This window comes from Thamnophis elegans, chromosome 16 (assembly GCF_009769535.1).
Source record: "Thamnophis elegans isolate rThaEle1 chromosome 16, rThaEle1.pri, whole genome shotgun sequence".
Taxonomy (NCBI): Eukaryota; Metazoa; Chordata; class Lepidosauria; order Squamata; family Colubridae; genus Thamnophis; species Thamnophis elegans.
Window position 1 is genome coordinate 29970152 of NC_045556.1, and position 23552 is coordinate 29993703.

The window sequence follows — 23552 nt, forward strand, 5'->3', positions numbered from 1 at the left end:
GGAGACTTCTGGAAACTTCTTGACTTGGCCTCTTGGCCTTGTCTTGGCCATCTGGAGACTTCTTCTGAACTGGGCTTGGCTTTATTCTAACTGGAAAGACACCTATGACTAGAAACGGGCATTGACGTGAGATATGGTAGCATTCCTTGCCTAGAAGATCTTGTGGTGTGAAATGTAGAATAGATGGAAGTCCCTCTTGTATGCCACAAATGCACAGCACACCCCAGAAGCTGTGTCCCTTCTTCCTTTTGTTCCTTCTCGGTCTTAGGAGACACACACACAGCTCTTGGTCCTAGAAGACGACAACTCTTCTTACACATCTCACTTCGCCCAAATCATGTCCTTCAGAGCCTCCCAAGGCTGGGACATCTTCCTGCAGCATGAAAAATGAAGTGTGGCTTTTTGGCCCCAGGCCAAGAAAGGGGGAGGACTCCTCCCTTCTCCTTGGCCCTAATCCCGTCTGCAAACTCTCTCCCACCCCCCTCTCCATGCTTGGCGGGACTGCCCCACCACAGACAGGCAGCCTGATTGCTAACACATGGGCAGAAGGCTGGCCGCCAGCCCCCTTGGAGAAGGCCTGGCCTCCCCATAACTTTGCTTGCAACCATCGCTTCTCTCTCTCGTCTCCGTTGTTAGGAAATGAAGTCAGAGCGTTGATATAAAACAGGCTGGGCTGAAAGGGGAGACCGGAGGGGGCCGGGGGTTGGGAGAGAGGGGGTCGGGCAGGCCCCCTCCGTGTGCCCAAAGCTGGAGTGGCAACACTGGAGCTTTAAAAAAGAAAAAGATGGTGAGCTTTGATGGTGGAGCTTTTTGGTAGCTTCACCAGATTCAGGTCAACCTTGAAACTTTTGAAATCAGTTCTCTGCTGGTCTCAAGAGTTTGTCCTGAGCTGCGTTGTCCAGACCAAATGTGGTTGATGTTTTGAAGGCCACTTTGTTTTAATTTTAAGCATTTAAAATCGATTCCCAAGAGCCTGACCTATTTTTGGGTGGTCCAGACGTCTTTGGCCAAACTTGCGTGCCTTCCCAGAGGTTTTGAAGGCAACGTTTTTGTGATGGAGCCCAGGGGTTGTCGGGGGTGGGGGTGGAAAAGAAGCAGCCAGTTGTAGGAAATCCAGTGGTGTGAATTCAAGCCGGGCTTTTAGAAGAGAGCTTGGAAAGGTTACCATACTGGGAACTTATTCCCACCGTGCCATCAAACTCTCTCTATATTGTTTATTTGTTTTCTCTTTACATACAATAAGTGCTTCATGCATGCTGTCTGAGTCCATTTGTTTACCCAGTAATAATAGACGCAGTGGCTAAGATTCTGAGACTGTCGATTAGAAAAGTTGGCGGTTGGGTGGTTCGAATCCCCAGCGCTGCGTACCAGAGTGAGCTCCCGTCACTTGTCCCAGCTTCTGCCAACCGAGCAGTTCGAAAGCACGTCAAAAATGCAAAAATAGAAAAATAGGAGCCACCTTTGGTGGGAAGGGAACAGCGTTCCGTGCGCCTTCGACGTTGAGTCATGCCAGCCACATGACCACGGAGACGTCTTCGGACTGCGCTGGCTCTTCGGCTTTGAAACGGAGCGAAGCACCGCCCTCTAGAGTCGGGAACGACTAGCACGTATGTGGGAGGGGAACCTTTACTTCTTAAGTTCCTAATTTCTACCCTGTTATCCACCCATTGATCAATCAAGTCTCAAGTTTGACAATATTCTGTATCTTTCTTTTAACTTCAGTGTTAGTCTGTCCATTTTTGCACAGTCCATTTTTTAAAAAATTCTATCTTCTTCTGTAAGTGTGTCCCCGCGTCTCCAATGTTGTGGCAAATACAATTCTTGCTGCTATTAAAACATGTAATATTAAATATATGTTCCCTTGATCATATTTTTTTTCTGGTATTATGCCTAATGAAAATAGTTCTGGCTTAAAATCTATATGTGGTGTCTTAACCTTTTCCCCCCCCATTAAATGTTACATAGAACAGAATAGAATAACAGACTTGGAAGGGACCTTGGAGGTCGTCCAGTCCAACCCCCTGCTCAGGCAGGAAACTCTACAGCACTTCAGAAAAATTGTTATCTAATTGCTTCTTAAAAATGTCCATTGTTGGAGCATTCACAACTTCTGGAGGCAAGTTGTTCCGCTGGTTAATTGGTCTAACTGTCAGGAAATTTCTCCTTAGTTCTAAGTTGCTTCTCTCCTTGATTAGTTTCCACCCGTTGCTTCTTGTTCTGCCCTCAGGTGCTTTGGAGAATAGCTTGACTCCCTCTTCTTTGGGGCAACCCTGAGATATTGGAAGATTGCTATCATATCTCCCCTACTCCTTCTTTTCATTAAACTAGACATAGCCAATTCCTGCAACCATTCTTCATATGTTTTAGCCTTCACTCCCCTAATCCTCTTGGTTGCTCTTCTCTGCACTCTTTTCAGAGTCTCCACATCTTTTTTACATCGTGGCAACCAAAACTGAATGCTGTATTCCAAGTGTGGCCTTCCCAAGGCCTTATAAAGTGGTATCAACCCTTCATGTGATCTTGATTCCATCTCTCTGTTGATGCAGCCTAGAACTGTGTTGGCTTTTTTGGCAACGGCTGGCTCCCATTTAAATGGTTGTCCACTAGGACTCCAAGATCCCTCTCACAGTTACTACTATTGAGCAAGGTACCACCTATACTCTACCTGTGCACTTTGTTTTTCTTGGCTAAATGTAGAACCTGACTCTTTTCACCATTGAATTTCATTTTATTAGATAGTGTCCAATGTTCAACTTTGTCAAGATCCCTCTGTATCTTAAGCCTGTCTTCTGGAGTGTTGGCTATTCCTGGTGTCTGCAAATTTGATGAGTTCCCCATCTATCCCCTCGTCCAAGTCATTGTTGAAGATGTTGAAGAGGACTGGGCCTAAAACAGAGCCTTGAGGTCCTCCACTGCATACTTCCCTCCATGTAGAGTTTAATGTTCTGTTAGACCAACTCTAAATGTTGATTTCTATGGGGAGAGAAGGAGGAAATATTTAATTCCCTGAAAGAGAGTTGTATCTCAATTTAGGCAAATCATACTAGAGATGTGCTCTTTTTTCTCTGTTAATTTTTAAGGGGTGATCCTAAGGTACCACTATGGGATGCGGTGGCTCAGTGGCTAAGACGCTGAACTTGTCGATCAGAAAGGTCAGCAGTTCGACGGTTCGAATCCCTAGCGCTGCATAACAGAGTGAGCTCCCGTGACTTGTCCCAGCTTCTGCCAACCTAGCAGTTCGAAAACACATAAAAATGCAAGTAGAAAAATAGGGACCACCTTTGGTGGGAAGGGAACAGCGTTCCATGCGCCTTCGGCGTTGAGTCATGCCGGCCACATGACCACGGAGACGTCCTCGGACAGCGCTGGCTCTTCGGCTTGGAAACGGAGATGAGCATCGCCCCCTAGAGTCGGGAACGACTAGCACATACGTGCGAAGGGAACTTTTACCTTTAAGGCACCACACCAAAGTTACATGCAACCCTCCCCCCCCCCAAAAAAAACCTTAGATAAAATTCCTGAACCATCTGACTTAGTTTTCCACATTGATGGATGAGTTACACGCCATCAAGTCTTCATTAATTCTTAGCTACACGCAGAGTGATTTTCTTTGCGGTGACATGCGTGTCTGCGGGGCTCGAATGCCTAGAGAAGAGCAAACTTCTTAAAACAAAAACACGCCTTAACGGAACCGAATCCTTCGTGGGGTCCCCCCATTCCCCCACTAGCAAGTGGGTGCAATTCTGTGAGGCTTTTTCTGTCTGCAAATCTCTCATGGTTGTCTCAGATTTGTTAGAAAGAAGCTTTTGGATGCTAAGTTACCCCGCTGGGGGCCGGGTGGGCAAGCAAGCTGGGAGAGGGTTGGAATTAATCAGCAACGCGATGTTTAGTTTGGAGAAGAAGAAAAAAAAATTGAAATGGGAAGTCGGCCGGCTGGGAAGCCAAATACCAACGTTGCTGTTATTTTGAAGGACGCCTCCGGGGCCTCCAGAAAATGAGAAGCAGAGAGGAGGAGGTGGCGGCAGAGCAGGACTTGGCTTATGCAACGTCTTAGCTGCCAACCCGGGGGGAATAAAATTGACAAAACCAAGATGCTAAAATGTTTTCGACTGAGAAGAAACTCCTTCCGTTTGCCTTCTGGAGGGTGGGCTCTAGCATAGACGGGTGTCTTCCAAAAGTTGGTCACTAACTGGTGCTCCATGGACCACTGGGGGTCCATGGGAAAACGTTGGTGTTCCGCAGAAAAATTATTTGCATTTTTTAGTATTGCATTAAATCAAATGATCAGAATAGGGCTGGAAGGGACCTTAGAGGTCTTCTAGTCCAACCCCCTGCTCAAGCAGCAAATCCTATCCCATTTCAGACAGGAGGATGTCCACTCCTTTCTTCTAAACCTCCAGGGATGAAGCAGCACCCACAATTTCTGGAGGCAAGCTGTTCCACTTATTGTTCTCACAGTCAAGAAATTTCTCCTTAGTTCTAAGTTGCTTCTCTCCTTGATTAGTTTCCACCCATTGCTTTTTGTCCTGCCTTCAGGTGCCTTGGAGAATAGCTTGACTCCCTCTTCTTTGGGGCAGCCTCTGAGATATTGAAACACTGCTATCATGTCTCCCCTAGTCCATCTTTTCATTCAACTAGACCTACCCAGTTCCTGCCACCGTTCTTCATATGTTTTAGTCTCCAGTCCCCTAATCCTCTTTGTTGCTCTTCTCTGCACTTTTTCTAAAGTCTCAAAGCAGGCTGGAAGTATCTTCTGGGACCATTAAAATCTCCCTCCCAATGTGTTCAGATCAGTTAGTGACAGGGAAATCTTGGCAGGGAGGCGCTTAGTGATTTTGCAGGATGCACATTTCATGAGAAATGCTGCTCACAAGTTGCAACCCCCCTCCTCCTCCTTCCTCAATCTCTCTAGTTGCTTTCTCGGTCTTCCTTCTCTTTCCAACCTCTGGTTCCACACGATGACCATTTTTTAAAATGTACATTTTGTTTGAGTTTTGGTTGACTTGTATTTCTAGAAGTTTTCTCATCTTGGGAATGCCTTCTCCCCGATAGATCCATTGTTGTAAGTCAGTGCTGAAATTCAAATTTTTTACTACCGGTTCTGTGGCGTGGCTTGGTGGGCATGGCAGGGGAAGGATACTGCAAAATTCCCATTTCCTCCCCACTCCAAGGAAAGGATACTGCAAAATCCACATTTCCTCCCCATTCCCTCCCCATTCCAGGGAAAGGATACTGTGAAATCTCCATTCCCTCCCCATTCCAGGGAAAGGATACTGTGAAATCTCCATTCCCTCCCCATTCCAGGGAAAGGATACTGTGAAATCTCCATTCCCTCCCCATTCCAGGGAAAGGATACTGTGAAATCTCCATTCCCTCCCCATTCCAGGGAAAAGATACTGTGAAATCTCCATTCCCTCCCCACTTCAGGGGAAGGATATTGCAAAATCTCCATTCCTTCCCCACTTCAAGGGAAGGATACTGCAAAATCCGCATTCCCTCCCCACCCCAGGGGGAAAATATTGGAAAATCCCCATTCCCTCCTGATCAGCTGGGACTCAGAAGGCAGAGAATAGATGGGGGCAGGGCCAGCCAGAGGTGGCATTTGCCAGTTCTCCGAACTACTCAAAATTTCAGCTACCTGTTCTCCAGAACATGTCAGAACCTGCTGAATTTCACCCCTGGTGTAGTCCTTCCTACTAATAAAATCATTTCATATTTGGGTTTCAAATCTACGCACTTATGCATCACGTTGAACCGAGCCCCCTGGGCCCTTCTAGCAATTGAGGCTCCGTGCCCCTCCGCAGCCCCGTTTCCAAGATTTAAGGGATCACAGGCCCCAAACATCTGGAAGAGGCTTGGAAACCTGACTCTGGGGAGGGGTGGGGTGTGTGTTTTTTTTAAAGGGAAAATAAGGCATCCATTTTTCCATGCTCACACACTCTTCTGGGGCTTCCGTTGCAGAAGTCGCATCTTTCAAAACTGCAGGAGGAAAATTCCTGGGGGCTACACGGCTCTTAAAATAAAAAATGCAACCAAGGCGAATTTGGGGGCACGCCCTCTTTCTGGGGCCGTAGCGTACTCGGAGACCTTTTAATGGGGGAGTAGACAAGCTCTCGTGGCCAGCATGACTACCTTAAAGCTGGAGGCCACCATTCCAAGCATGTCATCTGGGACCCATCTGGGCGTCTTTTGCGGTTTTTCCTTCTTCGTTCCATTCATTTCCCTGCTGTGAGCGACCGCAGCCCTTCATTTTTTCCAGTCAAGGCCCGTGATTCATAAAACACGCTGGCAAGATGTGATTCCTGGAGTCCAGGAGGATCTTTGTAGAAGAAGAGGTCCCCCTTTAGGATACTTGCAATAGTGCTCGGACTGGCTTAAGTAGGAGACGGTGTCAGGGTTTCCACCCGTAGTAAGTAAACCTCCGAGGCAAGTAGGTTCTCCAAAGAATAGCTTTATTGGATGTATCATGTCAGGACAGTTCTGGTGAAAACCGACTCTGAAGGTTCCCCTAATTAAAAATTAAAAGTTAGGCAAGAAAAACCCAATGCACAGGTACAGTATAGGTGGTGCATCGCTCAACAGTAGTAACTGGGGGAGGGATCTTGGAATCCTAGTGGACAACCATTTAAATAGGAGCCAGCCGTGTGCAGCAGCTGCCCAAAAAGCCAACACAGTTCTAGGCTGCATCAACAGAGGGAGAGAATCAAGATCACGTGAAGGGTTAATGCCACACTTGGAATACGGCATCCAGTTTTGGTCACCACAATGTAGAAAAGATATGGAGACTCTAGAAAGAGTGCAGAGAAGATCAACAAAGATGATTAGGGGACTGGAGACTAAAACATATGAAGAACGGTTGCAGGAACTGGGTATGTCAAGCTATTCTCCAAGGCACCTGAGGGCAGGACAAGAAGCAATGGATGGAAACTAATCAAGGAGAGAAGCAACTTAGAACTAAGGAGAAATTTCCTGACAGTTAGAAGAATGAATCAGTGGAACAACTTTCCTCCAGAAGTTGTGAATGCCCCAATACTGGAAGTCTTTAAGATGATGTTGGATAGCCATTTGTCTGGAACGGTATAGGGTTTCCTGCCTAAGCAGGGGGTTGGACCTCGAAGATCCCTTCCAACTCTGTTATTCTATTCTGTTCTGTTCTATTCTATTCTATGCTATTTTGGCACAGTTCTAGTGAAAACTGACTCTGAAGGTTCCCACCATTTCCCCCTAATTAAAAGTAAAAGTTTTTCCCCTTCCTCAAACAATCAGTCACATGGACATGGTCCAATCAAGGTGCTGTCTGGTCTCCTGGTAACATTGCTCCTCCTGTCGCTGGCCAGGTGTTAGAATGTCCTTGGTTCCCAAGGGAAAGTGTTTTAGTTTGGCTACAGAACCTACAGCTATCTTTATTTCCTCCCTCCCTATCCCTCCGCTTCAGTGTGGCAACACCGAAGCATCAAAATGGCTGCGGTTAGGTCAGCTTCAGAAGGACTGTAGAAGTAAGACAAGCGAGGGATGGATTTGACTGCGTGGTCCAGTGGTAGTCAACCTTTTTCTACCTACAGTCCACTAATGGATCTTTCTTGATGGAAAAATTTCCTTACCGCCCAACAGTTTTTGCGCAAGTGCGGAATATTTTTTAGAAAGGAGGGTATTTTTGCACGTACATTTATCTTTTTATTTCTACTTTATGCATGTTTATAATGTTTTTAACTTTATAAAGTTTAATTAGAAAACAATAAAGTAAATGGAAATTAGCTTTACTAGTGATTAATGAGATCTTTGAGGCTGATGCTGCGAGACTAAATCTTTGATATCTGGTTCGATTTTCGTAAGGAACACTGTATTAGGTGCCAATTTTTATTGTCAACATCAAAAAAAAATTCCTTTTCCTGCCTTCTTCTTCTTTTCCTTTCTTATAGTATTTCATTATATCAAGGATCTCTTTTTCCCTTTTTTATTTTCTCCTTCTCCTTCCTTTACTTATTTCTTTCTTTTATTTTATAAGATAACAAAACTTAGTTTATGAGCCAGACTAAACACTGCTTACTCTCCTCCTTTATTTCATCCCCTTTTCTCTATTTTTCTTCCCTTTTTTGTTAATTTTTTTTATCTTTTCCTTTTTTACCTTCCTTAGGGCAATGTGCAAAAGTAAGGCTGAGCTAGTTAGCCCACTTATTATTATTAGCCAACAACCATTCTCTCCTGCCTATAACTTTTCTTTCTCCTATTTTGCAACTGCTCTGCTCCGCTTCTGCCTGTCCCTGCTATCAGTTTCCACTCCTCCCCTTCCTCTTCCCAAGTGTTTGTTTGTTTGCGTGCACGCGCACGTTGGTCTATTGATGTGTGCGCTCGCGCCTGCCCACTCGCTCAAAAGGAGGTTTTAACCTCCAAAGTCCCTACTGCCCACCTGGAATTCTGGGGTCACCAGATGCCCAAATCATCGACCGAGAGATAAGGAGAGCTAGAGAATGTCTTGGTGGGTCTTGCTCAGTGGTGGGATTCAGCCGGTTTGCACCCATTCGGGAGAACCGGTTGGTAACTTTCTAAGCAGTTCGGAGAACCGGTTGTTGGAAGGAATTTCCTTTTGTTTTTCTCCACTTTACAGGGCTAATCCTGTAAGGAAGGCAGGAAGGAAACATTCTGGTGTTGTTTCTAGCCTCATCTTTGTTGACCTGCTTACAGAAACCGCCTCTCTGGTTAACCCTTATTAAATTGTAACAGCTAAGGCAAAGTGCCCATCAACCTGAGTGACGTTGAGTTGACCACGCCTACCCAGTCACATGACCACTGAGCCACGCCTACCCAGCTGGTCATTAGGGCAGAGAACCGGTTGTTAGATTATTTGAATCCCACCACTGGTCCAGCTTTGAGATGACATGCGGCCCATGGCTTTTGTCTTCTAGGAGAAAGAGAAGAAGTACATGCTTCCAGTGGACAACTTGAAGGTGCGGGACATCGAGAAAGGTTTCATGTCCAGCAAGTACATCTTTGCCCTCTTCAACACGGAGCAACGGTAGGTCCTCCTTCTGGCCCAGCTCAAAGAGGATGACCTCAGCGAGTAGGGAAGTCCGCCCGCAGCCAGGTTTCACCTTCTTCCCTTCCCCGCCAACCAGGAATGTTTACAAAGATTACCGTCAACTGGAGCTGGCGTGTGAGACCCAGGAGGAGGTGGACAGTTGGAAGGCATCCTTCCTGCGGGCTGGCGTTTACCCGGAACGCGTTGGGGTGAGTTGAGGCGCGGTGGTGGAAAAAGGAAACGTGAGCAGGAGTGAAAGTTGGAGGTCAAACCAATCTCGCTGAGATGGCGGATCAAGCAGGCTTAGTTCTGTGTTTGGTTAGAGTGAGACCTCGCTGGTTTGGGTGAGAATCAAGAAGTGGAGGAAGAATTCTGCTCTTCTTCCCTTCCCCGACTCTGAAACAGAAGTTGGGATCTTTGCAGGACGCAATCCATGGTGGAAAAGTCTAATTCTATTCAGTAGGGTTTAAAATTGGGAGCATCTACAGCAGGACGCTGAGCTTGTCAATCAGAAAGGTCGGCCGTTTGGCGGTTCGAAACCCAAGCACCGCATAATGGAGTGAGCTCCCGTTACTTGTCCCAGCTTCTCCCAACCTAGCAATTCGAAAGCACATAAAAATGCAAGTAGAAAAATAGGGACCACCTTTGGTGGGAAGGTAATCGTGTTCCGTGCGTCGGAAGAGTCATGCTGGCCATATGACCACGGAGACGTCTTTGGCCAGCGCTGGCCCTTCGGCTTTGAAACGGAGATGAGCAGCGCCCGCCCCTAGAGTCTGGAACGACTAGCACGCATGTGCAAGGGGAACCTTTACCTTTACAACAGGAGTGACCAACCTTGGGAATGTGAAGACTTCTGGATCGCAACTCCCAGGATTCCCTCCGCTGGGGGAATTCTGGGAGTTGAGGTCCACAAGTCTTAAAAGTTGCCAAGGCTGGACATCCCTGAACTGCAGCCTCCCCCAGGAGGAAGAATGACAATATGAATTAGACTCTTACAAAGTTCTTTTCCCAAGACAGAGGAGGCCAGAGGAAAAAGACCCCAAATATGAGCTTTCCATCCTAACTGGTGGGCTGGCCATGTTGAATGGCCCACCAGAAGGACAACATCGCCACCTGTTGGCGAGGCTCTGGAATGACAGTCCCTTCACTGGCTCCACCATTACATTGTGTACTCTGGTTAAGATTTCGGTTTTTAACCAATTCTCTCTTGTCTTCTTTCATTTTTACTTCTCTTTCTTTGCACTCCCCCATCCAAGTGTTATATTTTATGGGTGCCAGTCCCTCTGGTTTTGTCCGTTTGCCGCTCAGTCCTGCACCAATGCTGAGAAAATCGCTTTGCTTGCAAATCACTTGTTTTAAAAAGTGGTGTTTTAAGATTGACTGATGGATGATGGCTTATCAACTCATTCTCAAGATCACCATAAGTAGATTTCGCCTCCCCCCCCCCCCCAATGATCCATCTCCAACCTGATCCTGAAGGTCTTTCCAATGTTGCCCTCAAGCCAATTTTATTTTTAATTGATTGCATTTTGACTTTGTAACGATCCCATTCTGGTTATATCCACTGAATAAGTTAGCCAGGAAATATATCTACCTACTTTTTTCAATTTTTAAAAAATCATCTTTTTCTTGCTTCCCCCCCCCCCTTTTTTTGTGCTCAAACTGGCCTCACAGGACAAAGATAAAGTAAGTGTTTGACCCTTCTTTTCCTGTGCCATTTTCCTTTGAATTATACTTTTTCTTTTATTGGACACATTTTTAAACTCCTTTTTTCCCCCCTTTAATTTAAATTTTTATCCCTCTATTCCAGTGTTTCTCAACCTTGGCAACTTGAAGATGTCTGGACTTCAACTCCCAGAATTCCCCAGCCAGCGAATGCTGGCTGGGGAATTCTGGGAGTTGAAGTCCAGACATCTTCAAGTTGCTAAGGTTGAGAAACACTGCTCTATTCTAAGGGAGACTTTTGTCCTTCACCCCCTTTTTTTCCTCTCCACTTCATTACCACGTTGCCTGCTTGATTTGGTTTCTTATCCTTTCTAGAATGTTCCTTTCTGCTTGTTTTCGTCTTCTCTGGAACATATTCCCCCGCCCCCGTTCTTAAGCTACCTCAGAAAGAAAGAAAAAGATATATATATTTTTTCTTTTCGCATTTATTTCTTTTTTTTAAAACATATGTGTATATATATATATAATATCTAGTTTCCCAATCGTTGGTCCCCAGGACTTGTAAGGTATGTACGCAATAATGCAAATTGTAGGTTTAGAGCAGGGGTCGGCAACCTTAAACACTCAAAGAGCCACAAAAATCCTAACCGGAAGCCCCCCGTTCAATTCTGGAGCTGACCGGAAGTCTGGTCGCCCCCCCACCATAGAGTCTCCTCCTAGCATGGCGTCCTTTTTCCTCTGCTGACCAGAATTCTGGTTCCCTCACCATAGAGTCTTCTCCTAGCACGGCATTCTTTTTTCCCTCTTCCTGTCCTCACCGAAAGCCCTATCAACTGTGGAGACGATCGGTGACAGGGAGCCGCAGCAGAGCTACTTGTGGCTCCAGAGCCAGAGGTTGCCGACCCCCTGGTTTAGAGATTAAATCCAAACACCTTTGGATCGAGTCTCTGAACGGAGTCACGATTGCATGTTCAAATCGCAATGTTCTTTCCACCCCTCCCGCTAAGAAATTTATGCGGTCTGGAGAGCGGGAGGCAGAAGGCTCTGAATTGGTTTTCCCGGTTTTCGAATCGAAACAAAAAAAATATCTGAATCCCGATTCTTGACCTGAATTCGATTTTTGCAGACCTTGGATGGAGAAGTGCTTTCGAGCACCGATGTAAGCAGAGAGTGATGGCATCAGAGAACCTCTGATAAAACTTGTCCAACATCAAGTTTCATATCGCCGGAGAAAATAGTCTCTATTTTCTTCTGTACATTATTTGGATAAACTGCAATGGGAGATGATGGTATCCAACAAAAGTCCAGGTTGGGTCTGATACTAACCTCCATCTGTGGTGTCCTTGCCAATGAAGGTCGCTTCAGAGGAGCATCAGAGGTTCTCCATGGGAAGTAGGAGATTGTGGGCTTTAAAATGTGGTTCTCTTTGGCTTCTGGTGGTTAATGGCTTGCTTTGTCTCCCCGTCGATCTTCTGCAGTCTGGCGATTCGGAAGAGAATGGCTCGGACAGCTTAATGCATTCCATGGATCCCCAGCTGGAGAGACAAGTGGAAACCATCCGGAACCTTGTTGATTCTTACATGGCCATCGTCAACAAAACCATCCGTGATCTGATGCCCAAGACGATCATGCACCTTATGATAAACAACGTACGTATAGGTAGCGCCTTGCTCAGTAGTAGTAACTGGGAGAGGGATCTTGGAGTCCTAGTGAACAACCATTTAAATAGGAGCCAGCCATGTGCAGCAGCTGCCCAAAAAGCCAACACAGTTCTAGGCTGCTTCAACAGAGGGATAGAATCAAGATCACGTGAAGGGTTAATACCATTTTATAAGGCCTTAGGAAGACCACACTTGGAATACAGCATTCAGTTTTGGTTGCCACAATGTAGAAAAGATGTGGAGACTCTAGAAAGAGTGCAGAGAAGAACAATAAAGAGGATTACGGGACTGGAGACTAAAACATGCAAAAATGGTTGCAGGAACTGGGTATGTCTAATTTAATGAAAAGATGGACTAGGGGAGACAGGATAGCAGTCTTCCAATATCTCAGGGGTTGCCCCAAAGAAGAGGGAGTCAAACTATTCTCCAAGGCACCTGAGGGCAGGACAAGAAGCAATGGGTGGAAAATAATCATCAATGATTTGGATGAGGGAATAAATGGGGGATTCATCAAATTTGCAGATGACACCAAGCTGGCAGGAATAGCCAACACTCCAAAAGACAGGCTTAAGATACAAAAGGATCTTGACAAACTTGAACATTGGGCACTATCTAATAAAATGAAATTCAATGGAGAAAAGAGTAAGGTTCTACATTTAGCCAAGAAAAACAAAATGCATAGGTAGAGTATAGGTGGTATCTTGCTCAGTAGTAGCAACTGTGAGAGGGATCTTGGAGTCCTAGTGGACAACCACTTAAATAGGAGCCAGCCGTGTGCAGCAGCTGCCCAAAAAGCCAACACAGTTCTAGGCTGCATCAACAGAGGGATGGAATCAAGATCACTTGCGGTGTTAATACCACTTTATAATCCTTTGGTAAGGCCACGCTTGGAATACTGCATTCAGTTTTGATCGCCATGATGTAGAAAAGATGTTGAGAATCTAGAAAGAGTGCAGAGAAGAGCAACAAAGATGATTAGGGTATTGGAGGCTAATAACGGTTGCAGGAACTGGGTATGTCTAGTTTAATGAAAAGAAGGTTTAAGGGAAACATGATAGAAGTCTTCCAATATCTCAGGGATTGCCACAAAGAAGAGGGAGTCAAACTATTCTCCAAGGCACCTGAGGGTAGAACAAGAAGCAATGGGTGGAAACTAATCAAGGAGAGAAGCAACTTAGAACTGAGGAGAAATTTCCTGACAGTTAGAACAATTAATCCGTGGAACAGAAGTTGCCTCCAGAAGTTGTGAATGCCCCAACACTGGAAGTCTTTAAGAAGATGTTGGATATCCATCTGTCTGAATCGGTATAGGGTTTCCTGCCTAGGCAGGAGGGTGGACTAGAAGACCTCCAAGGTCCCTTCCAACTCTGCTATTGTATATTATTGTATTGTATTGTATGACGCAGTGGTGGGATTCAAATAATTGAATAACCGGTTCTCTGCCCTAATGATCGGCTGGGTAGATGTGTCTCGGTAGTCATGTGACTGGGTGAGCATGGCCAACTCAACATGACTCATGTCGAGGAGCATCTTGTCTCGCTCATCCTCTCCTTGCCATGCCTGGCCATGCCTCACCCCTCCCCTCCCAGCCACTCCTTGTCACTCCCAGCTACTGGCCCTGCCACCCAGCCGGGTGAGCAGCTGGGTGTATAGGTATAGGTATAGGTATTTTATTTGTATGCCGCACTTTTCCCTGGGGGGACTCAGGGCGGCTCACAGTTCAAAGGGAGGGAGGACAAACCAAGTTAAACACATAAGACAATACATCGTTAAAAGCACAACATTCATACAATTCGGGTGGGGTTAAGGTCTTTAGCCCCAGGCCTGTCGGGACAGCCAGGTTTTAAGGGCTATGCGGAAGGTCTGGAGGGTGGTGAGGGTACAAATCTCCATGGGGAGTTCGTTCCATAGGGTCGGAGCTGCCACCGAGAAGGCTCTCCTCCACGTGGTTGCCAGTCGACATTGACCGGCTGATGGAACTCGGAGGAGGCCTAATCTATGGGATCTAATTGGTCGAGTGGAGGTAATTGGCAGTAGGCGGTTTCTCAAGTACCCAGATCCAATACCATGCAGGGCTTTGTAGGTGACAAGTAGCACAAGTAGGGTGGCCGGAGGAGCAGCCTGGTAGCGAGGTGAGGGGTGGCTGCGAGGGGAAGGGTGAGGTGGGGACAGGCGTGGGGAGGCATGCTCTTCAGCCAGTTCGCTGAACTGCACGAAACGTTAGCTCTAGAACCTGTGCGAACAGGTTGAATCTCACCAATGGTATGATGTAAGGCTACACCAGGTGGTGTGTATGAATTGTATAAAGTTTGCTGAGTGTCTGCTTCTGGAGAAGCAGATTCTGGAGTAGCATGTTAATTGACATGGGGGAGAGTAAACGGTTGGCCTTGGGGTTCTCATCTCAACAGACTGGTCTAGGGAAGAGAAGGACCAGGGGAGACAGGATAGCAGCCTTCCAATATTTGAGGGGCTGCCCCAGAGAGGATTTTCCAAAGCACCCGAAGGCCAGGCAAGGAATAACAGATGGGAATTGACCAAGGAGAGATTCAACCTAGAAATAAGGAGGAAATTTTCTGACAGTGAGAACACTCAACCAATGGAACAGAAGTTGCCTTTGGAAGTTGTGGGAGCTTCATCCCTGGAAGCTTTCAAGAAGAGACTGGGCTGCCCTCTGTCAGAAATGGTGTAGGGTCTCCTGCTTGGGGGAGGGGTTGGACTAGATGACCTACAAGGTCCCTTCTAACTCTGTTAATCTGACAAGGGGAGTGAGGAAAACTGATGACAAAGGAAGAGGAAAATAAGAATATATCATCTCGTGATCTACCAAAGACTACAAGATTGGTAGAAGAAACAAAGAGACTGGTAGCATAGTGGAATGGGGATTGAGAGAATTTAACTTACTCCTGGCTAGGAGATGTGAGGAAAGTCCTTTCTACCAGCCTAGCTTAACTCACAAAGATGTTCCTGTGTAGGGAGAATTGTGACTCCATTGGGTTCCTTTAGTCCAGTGTTTCTCATCCTTAGCAACTTGAAGATGTCTGGACCTCAACTCCCAGAATTCCCCAGCCAGCGAATGTTGAAGTCCGGACATCTTCAAGTTGCCAAGGTTGAGAAACACTGCTTTAGTCATTGGTTTAAAGCCTTTGTACCTACCCAAACTCTTAATTTAAAACACACACACAGAGAAAAAGGGAAGCGAAAAGCCAGCTGCATGGACTTGTTCTCAAAATTCCATGGATGACCAAGAAGTGATAAATTCAGATTTAAATCAGGAGTGGGCAACTCTTGAGGAATCCAGAACTCCGATCATTTCTGACTGGGTAGGGATCAGGAGTGATTACCAGAGGTGAACCTCAAAGGGGACTGATAGATAGTTCAGATGATTGGATGAAGGAAACCAGTGTTGTGGCCTGCCAGTGGCCAGCACAGCTGGCAGCAGATTCGGACAGTGAGGAGGTTGGGGAGGAACCTGGGCCAGTCCTGGAGTCTGGGGAAGGCTCGAATGAGGGCTCTGTGTCAGAGGCAGAGAGGGGGCCAGGGCCGTCTGACAGTTATCAGCTGCCTTGGGAGTCAGACATCAGTGAGGCAGAAGAACAGCTGGAGCCTGTTCCCAGTGTGCGCATGCACAGAGGTGCCAGATGAAGGGAGCAGTTAAAGAACTGAGGTCAACCTGGGAGTAAGGCCACAGGTGGACGGTGAATGCCCCCCCCCCAGAGGGAATAAAAGAGGAGCGAAAGGGGAGTGGAGTTTGCAGGAGACCATTAGTTCGTTTCATTGGTTTGTGACTCTCCGAGACTCCTTGCCAAGTTCTGCAGAGATTGGCCTGGCAGCTCTCCAAGCCAGATAAGGTCTGTGACTGTAAATCCTCCCTTGAAAAACTTTGCTGGAGGTGAATCCCAGTAGATTAATAAAAGGGGATTTTGTCGGGACAAGGCGTTTGCTTCATGCTCTCGGGAAGCGTCAGTCACAATAGAGCCATTGTAGAGCTGTCCAGGTGAATGATCTTCGCCTTCTGCTTCCTCTCTGGCAGACCAAGGAGTTCATCCACTCCGAGCTTCTCGCCAACCTCTACTCCTGCGGCGACCAGAACACCCTCATGGAGGAGTCACCCGAGCAAGCCCAGCATCGCGACGAGATGCTGCGCATGTATCACGCCCTGAGAGAGGCCCTTAACATCATCGGGGACATCAACACTACCACCACCAGCACTCCGCTGCCACCGCCAGTGGACGACTCTTGGCTGCAGGTGCAGAACATACCGTCCGGACGCAGGTACCCGCGGCGCAGGGGGGAGGCTCCGCTGACCTTCCTGGCGCCTCTGCCCAGCCGGATAGGTGGTAGAAACAGTTAGGAAGCAGGCTGGGAGGTCTGTGTTGACCATGGCGTCCATAGGATCTGCGTGGAGGGCCAGAGCCAAGTGGGGGTGCAGAAGGTTTTTGGGGTGGTACCCCATCAAGGACAGCTGCTCTTCTACCCCAGAGAGTTAAAGTGGGTTGGGAAGAAGAGGTGAACCGGGCTGAACGTCCACATCAGTGGTGGGTTGCAGGCGGTACGCCCCGGTAGGAGCAGGGTACCATTCCGGTACGATGCTCCGGAGGGCCCACCTGCCTGCCCGAGCTCACCTGTCCTTTAAAGCCTTTGGCACTTCCGCGCATGGTGCATACAGTGCCTGCGCGATGCTCCACCGAGTACTGGAGCATCGCAAAGACTTGCAGAAGCGTTGCTAGTAGCTACAATGCATGCACGTGCCATGCACGTCCATGTGGCCAACGCCGGGCCCGTTCCAACTGGTATGGGATCCGGAACCCACCACTGGCCCACATTTATCTTCCCTGTGGAAACATCTTCCGTTTTTCCAGATTGACCAACTTAGGAGAAGACCATGTCATCTCCCTACCATTCACCATTCTGAATCCATCTGAGTGGGTCTTTTCCTCGCCATTTCACAAAATTGCTGGAAAAATTGTCACCAAGTGTGAGGATTAGATAGGCAGTCCTCGGTTTACAACCGTTCGCTCGGTGACTGTTACAACAGCACTGGGAAAAAAAGGCACCCAGCCCTATTTTTTACACTTAACGACCGTTGTAGCATCCACCGCGGTCACACGATCAAAATTCAGATGCTTGGCAACCGGCTCGTCTTTTTTAACGGGTTGTAGAGTCCCGGGTGTGTGTTTGTGTGTGTGTGTCACTCGATCCCCATTTTTATGTCCTTCTGACCAGCAAAGTCAACGGGGAAGCCAGATTTACTCAACAACCAGATTTACCGATATATTGACTGCCGTGATTCACTTAGCAACTGTGGCAAGAAAGGGGGTGAAATGGCGTGAAACTCACTTAACAGCTGTCTTGCTTAGCAATGGAAATTTTCTCCTCCGTTAGGGTTGTAAATCCAGGAGACCCTTTATGTACACGCCACACCAAAGCTCATATAGGGGGCGAACGGGACACAATTTGATTTCTTTGGGCAACCGATGGTGGCAAACAAAAGGGAAATCCAGGTAGTGTTATGGCCTGCCAGTGGCCAGCAGAGCTGGCAGCAGATTTGGACAGTGAGGAGGGTTGGGGAGGAACCTGGGCCAGTCCTGGAGTCTGGGGAAGGCTCAGATGAGGCCTCTGTGTCAGAGGCAGAGAGGGGGCCAGAGCCGTTATCAGCTGCCTTCAGAGTCAGACATCAGCGAGGCAGAAGAACAGCTGGAGCCTGTTCCCAGTGTGCGCATGCGCAGAGTTGCCAGACGAAGGGAACGGCTAAGGAACAAGGGCCGACTCAGGAGTAAAGCCACAGGTGGACAGTGAATGGCCCCTCCCACGGGGAATAAAAGAGGAGCAACTGGGGAGTGGAGTTTGCAGGAGGCAATCAGTTCAATTCATTTGGGTGAAGATCTGTCCCTGACTTCTTGCCAAGGAATTGCTGCTAGAGCGTGGAGTTTGGAAGATATCGGCCTGGCAGCTCTCCAAGCCTGATCAAGGTCTGTAGTTGTGAAATCTCTTGAAAGACTGTTGGCCGGGACTTTGCTGGAGAGGAATTCCCTTCAACCTAAATAAAAGGGGTTTTATCGGAACGAGGAGTGGGCTTCATCATCTGGGGAAGCTGAGGTCAGCACAGGTAGTCCTCGGCTTATGAACACAATTGAGCCCCAACTTTCTGTTGTTAAGTGAGATGTTTGTTTCGCTCCATGGTACGTGCTTTCTTGCCACCGTTCTTAAGTGAGTCACTGCAGCTGATCGGCAAGTAACCCGGTTGGTGAAGTGAATCTGGATTCTGTTGCAAAGCGAGGCATTTCTGACGTGAGCTCTGCCCCCTTTTGCGACCTCTCTTGAAACAAGTTATTAAGCGAATCCCTGCAGTTGTTAAATTAGTAACCTGGTCGTTAAGCTAATTTAGCTTCCCCACTGTTGGGAGGTCGCCAAGGGGGAGGGAATCGTGTGACACACCCCCCCAAGGGGATGCTGCAACCGTCACAAATACGAACCAGCCGCCAAACGTCTCAATTTTTATCGCGGGATCACAGAGAAGCTGCAACGGTTGACAAATGGTCATAAGTCACATTTTCCGAACCGTGGTAAATCGAGGACGACCTCTTCCCGGAATCCGACCGCCTTCAATCTCTTTTGAATGCTGTTTTGGGCTCTCCGCTAAGGACCCCTCAAGCTGACTGGTGTCTCCCTTGGCAGGTCTCCCACCTCCAGCCCCACGCCGCAGAGAAGAGCTCCGGCAGTCCCACCCACCCGACCTGGATCGCGAGGACCAGCTCCTGGACCTCCGCCTGCTGGTGGTCCCAGCCTCGGTGGTGCTCCCCCTGTGCCTTCCAGGCCGGGGGCCTCTCCTGATCCTTTCGGGCCACCCCCGCAAGTCCCCTCGCGGCCCAACCGTGTGCCCCCGGGGGTCCCAAGGTAGGTGAGACCATGCAGTAAGCAGGGTAAAACTCAAGCCAGCTTTATTTTCATGGGTTTTAGAATCGGCGTCCTTTAACCAAATTGTTGTTAACCTTGTAACATGGGGCGCGGTGGCTCAGTGGCTAAGACGCTGAGCTTGTTGATCAGAGAGGTTGGCCGTTTGGCGGTTCGAATCCCTAGCTCTGTGAAACGGAGGGAGCTCCCGTGACTCGTCCCAGCTTCTGCCAACCTATTAGTTCGAAAGCACGTAAAAAATGCAAGTAGAAAAATAGGGACCACCTTTGGTGGGAAGGGAACAGCGCTTCCTGCGCCTTCGGCATTGAGTCATGACAGCCACATGACCACGGAGACGTCTTCGGACAGTGCTGGCTCTTCGGCTTTGAAACGGTGATGAGCACCGCCCCCTAGAGTCGGGAATGACTAGCACATACGTGCAAGGGGAACCTTTACCTTTTATCCCTCAAAACAACGGGGCCAATGCTTGCTATCCTGGGCACCTGTAGGATTATTTGACCTGTTACCAAACGTCAAAAAAAATCCTGAGGATTTTCCCATATGGCAAAACAGATCTGTCAGGTTATAAGCAAAAGAAGGCAAGATCTAAAGGGGGGAGATATCGTCTAGAACGCCTGCATTCCACCCTTTCTTCTTGGGGAGCGGGGTGGAGGTTGGGGAAATCTCGCAAACTTCCACCTGGAAAAACACAAAAGCCAAAGACACACATACACACACACACACACAAAACAAAGCCAAAGATGTTATTGTAACATGAAGTGTAGAAGGATCGTGTCCCGTAGAACAGGAATGGCCTCGTATTCCCGGGACGTGTTTCTTGGTGGGCAGAGCGCTAAGTTTGTAGATTGTGGGTCCAACGTCCATCCTGAATTAAAACAATCATCCAATTCCAGGGAATCAAGACACATTTAAGAGAAGTCGATCGTTCTGGATGCAGTGGAAAACGAGGCCTGTTTGCGGTGGGATTTCTTTGCCTTTATGTACAATCCAATCATTTTTTTATTTTATTTTTTTGGTTTGCTGTTCAGTTGAATTATACCGAAACAAAGCAGTTTTTTTTTTTTTGTAAAGCAATATTGTGTATGTATTAAGTATGCATTTTGTTCTGCACCTTTGATATTTTGGTTGCAAAGGAAAAAAAAAACTCGGAGAGGTAAGTGCAGAATTAAAGGTATCCTGGTTCTCGGGGAGGAAAATGCCATACCTCCTGCTTATTTCCCAAATTTAGGCATGGATTCTAAAAGAATTTTGTAAATGCTTCCGATGCGTACGTGATTTTAGGAATGAACAAAGGCGCTGCCTCAAAAATCCAATTTTTCTCCACTTACAAAGTTAGGGGTTATTTTAGGAGGCTTGTCTTTCCAAAAGCTGCTTCTTGATCACCTGCATGGAGACTAGAGGGAGTCCTCGCTTAGCGACCAGAGTTGGGACTGGCAATGAAGCAGCCACTAAGTTGCACCCCAACTGATCTTGCCACCTTATTTCAGTTTCCTTTGCTTCGTAAATGCGAGGATTGATGTGGCAAAGGGTTGCTTGTTCACCACCATGGTAACCGTAAACGGTGGCTAAGCGAGGATGTCGCTAAACGAGGACCAGCTGTGCTTTCAGCTTTTAAATGTAACACTCCTGCCGGCTTTGCAGAGGTAGAAAAACCTCGGCACGTTTTGCAAAACTCTTTTTTCCCCAAGTTTTCTACTAAATATATCTATACAGTATATATTTCTAGTAAGGGACACTGTGGCTCAGTGGCTAAGACGCTGAACTTGTTGATCAAAAGGTCGGCAAGTTCGGCGGTTCGAATCCTTAGAGCCGCGTAATGGAGGGAGCTCCCTTGACTTGTCCCAGCATCTGCCAACCAAGCAGTTCGAAATCACGTCAAAAATGCAAGTAGAAACACAGGAACCACCTTTGGTGGGAAGGGAACAGCGTTCCGTGCGTCTCCGGCATTGAGTCATGCTGGCCACATGACTACGGAGACGTTTTTGGACAGCGCTGGCTCTTCGGCTTTGAAATGGAGATGAACACCGCCCCCTAGAGTTGGGAACGAGTAGCACATAACACTAGATTGCCAAAAGTATTCGCTCACCCATCCAAATAATCAGAACCAGGTGTTCCGATCCCTTCCATGGCCACAGGTGTATAAAATCAAGTACCCAGGCATGCAGACTGTTTTTTCAAACATTTGGGAAAGAATGGGTCACTCTCAGGAGCTCAGTGAATCCCAGCGTGGAACTGTGATAGGATGCCACCTGTGCAACAAATCCAGTCGTGAAATTCCCTCGCTCCTAAATATCCCACAGTCAACCGTCAGCTGTATTAGAAGAACGTGGAAGGGTTTGGGAACAACAGCAACCCAGCCATGAAGTGCTAGGCCACGTAAATTCCTCCAACATCTGCGTGTGACCTCACCAATGCGCTTCTGGAAGAATGGTCAGAAATCCCCATAAACACACTCCTGAACCTTGTGGACAGCCTTCCCAGAAGAGCTGAAGCTGTTATAGCTGCAAAGGGTGGACCGACGTCATATTGAACCCTATGGATTAGGAATGGGAGGTCACTTACAGTAAGTTCATAGGTGAGTAAAGGCAGGGGAGCGAATACTTTTGGCAGTAGAGTGTACGTGCGAGGGGAACCTATATTTCCAGCACGGGAGGGCATGAATCTAAGGGATGGCTCTGTCCATCGCTACTCACCTCTTTAGGCACCTGAGTGAGGCTTTGCCCGATGCCCTGCAGCACAGGAGGGAATGAGTTAGAAACAGGATGCTGGTTTTATGCCCAACAAGCCACCTGGTGTTGTGCCAATGGTTGTTTCAACCCACAGCATTCCCACTTAGTGCCTTGATTGTTTTCCAGATGCCTAGGAGACTGTCTTCTGTTCCTTTCTTCTTTTGATCAGCTTGCTTCATCCGTTCTCTCTGGTTGTCTACGTGTCCTGCTACTTCTACGCAAGCTTCGTTTTGATTGTTCCTCCATCTCATCTCATTTTCTGGTTCCTTTTTTCCCTTTCTTGTGGATGATCCTTTGCTTCCATTTGGGCTGAATTTCAGTGTCCATCGTTCTCCAGGGTCTGTTGTTCCCATCCTCTTCCTCCATTTGTCTGTTTTCCATTCCTTCATTCGGATTATATATTCTATATACAGGCAGGAAACTCCAGAGGGGCTGAAATCAACTGGTCTCCCTCCCTTCGGGCTCCTAGACCTTCTGCCCCATTCCACAGCCCCCACTGCCCACCATGAAAGTTTGGGTCACGTGTTAGAAGTGGCCGTTAGCTTGGTCCACATCTCTCCGAGTCCTGCCACGTACCACGAAAGAGGTGTAGGGATTATTCGGTGGCTGCTGCTCCTGGTTTGGGTTCTGCAGATGTTTCTGGAACCTACATTCCAGCTGTTGGGGAACAAGAATTCTCAGGTCCCTCCCCATATTTGCTAGGATTTGGGTTTGGCCAGTCTAGACGAAAGAAGGACTAGGAGGGACATGATAACAGTCTTCCAGTATTTGAGGTGCTGCCACAAAGAAGCATCGGAGGGCGGGACAGGAAACAACGGATGGAAACTAATCAAGGAGAGAAGCAACCTGGAATGAAGGAGAAACTTCCTAACAGGGAGGACAATGAACCAGTTGAACTGCTTGCTTCCAGAAGTTGTGGGTGCTCCATCACTGGGGGTTTTAAAGAAGAGACTGGAGGGTCACTTGTCTGAAATGGGATAGGATCTCCTGCTTGAGCAGGGGGCTGGACTAGAAGACCTCCAAGGTCCCTTCCAGCTCTTCTCTTCCTTTCTCTTCTCTTACCCTACCCTACCCTACCCTACCCTGTTCTATTCTATTCTTTCTATTCTTCTATTCCACTTTCTATATTCTATTCTTCCATTCCACTTTCTATATTCTATTGTATTCTTCCATTCCACTTTCTATATTCTATTCTATTCTATTCTTCCATTCCACTTTCTATATTCTATTCTATTCTTCCATTCCACTTTCTATATTCTATTCTATTCTTCCATTCCACTTTCTATATTCTATTCTATTCCATTCTATTCTTCCATTCCACTTTCTATATTCTATTTTATTCTATTCTTCTATTCCATTCCACTTTCTATATTCTATTCTATTCTTCCATTCCACTTTCTATATTCTATTCTATTCTATTCCATTCTATTCTTCCATTCCACTTTCTAAATTCTATTCTATTCTATTCTTCCATTCCACTTTCTATATTCTATTCTATTCTTCCATTCCACTTTCTATATTCTATTCTATTCTATTCCATTCTATTCTTCCATTCCACTTTCTATATTC

General features: G+C 47.2%; 1 protein-coding gene across 1 annotated transcript in view; it reads left to right on the plus strand.

The window, feature by feature from the left end:
• DNM1 (dynamin 1) overlaps positions 1-23552 on the plus strand; it is a 107293-nt gene that overhangs the window by 74648 nt on the left and 9093 nt on the right. Inside the window, exons 15-19 of the mRNA XM_032232889.1 lie at positions 8904-9013; positions 9114-9225; positions 12160-12330; positions 16373-16614; positions 19018-19236. Coding sequence (XP_032088780.1) covers positions 8904-9013; positions 9114-9225; positions 12160-12330; positions 16373-16614; positions 19018-19236 — 854 coding nt within the window. The remainder of the gene's footprint in view (positions 1-8903; positions 9014-9113; positions 9226-12159; positions 12331-16372; positions 16615-19017; positions 19237-23552) is intronic.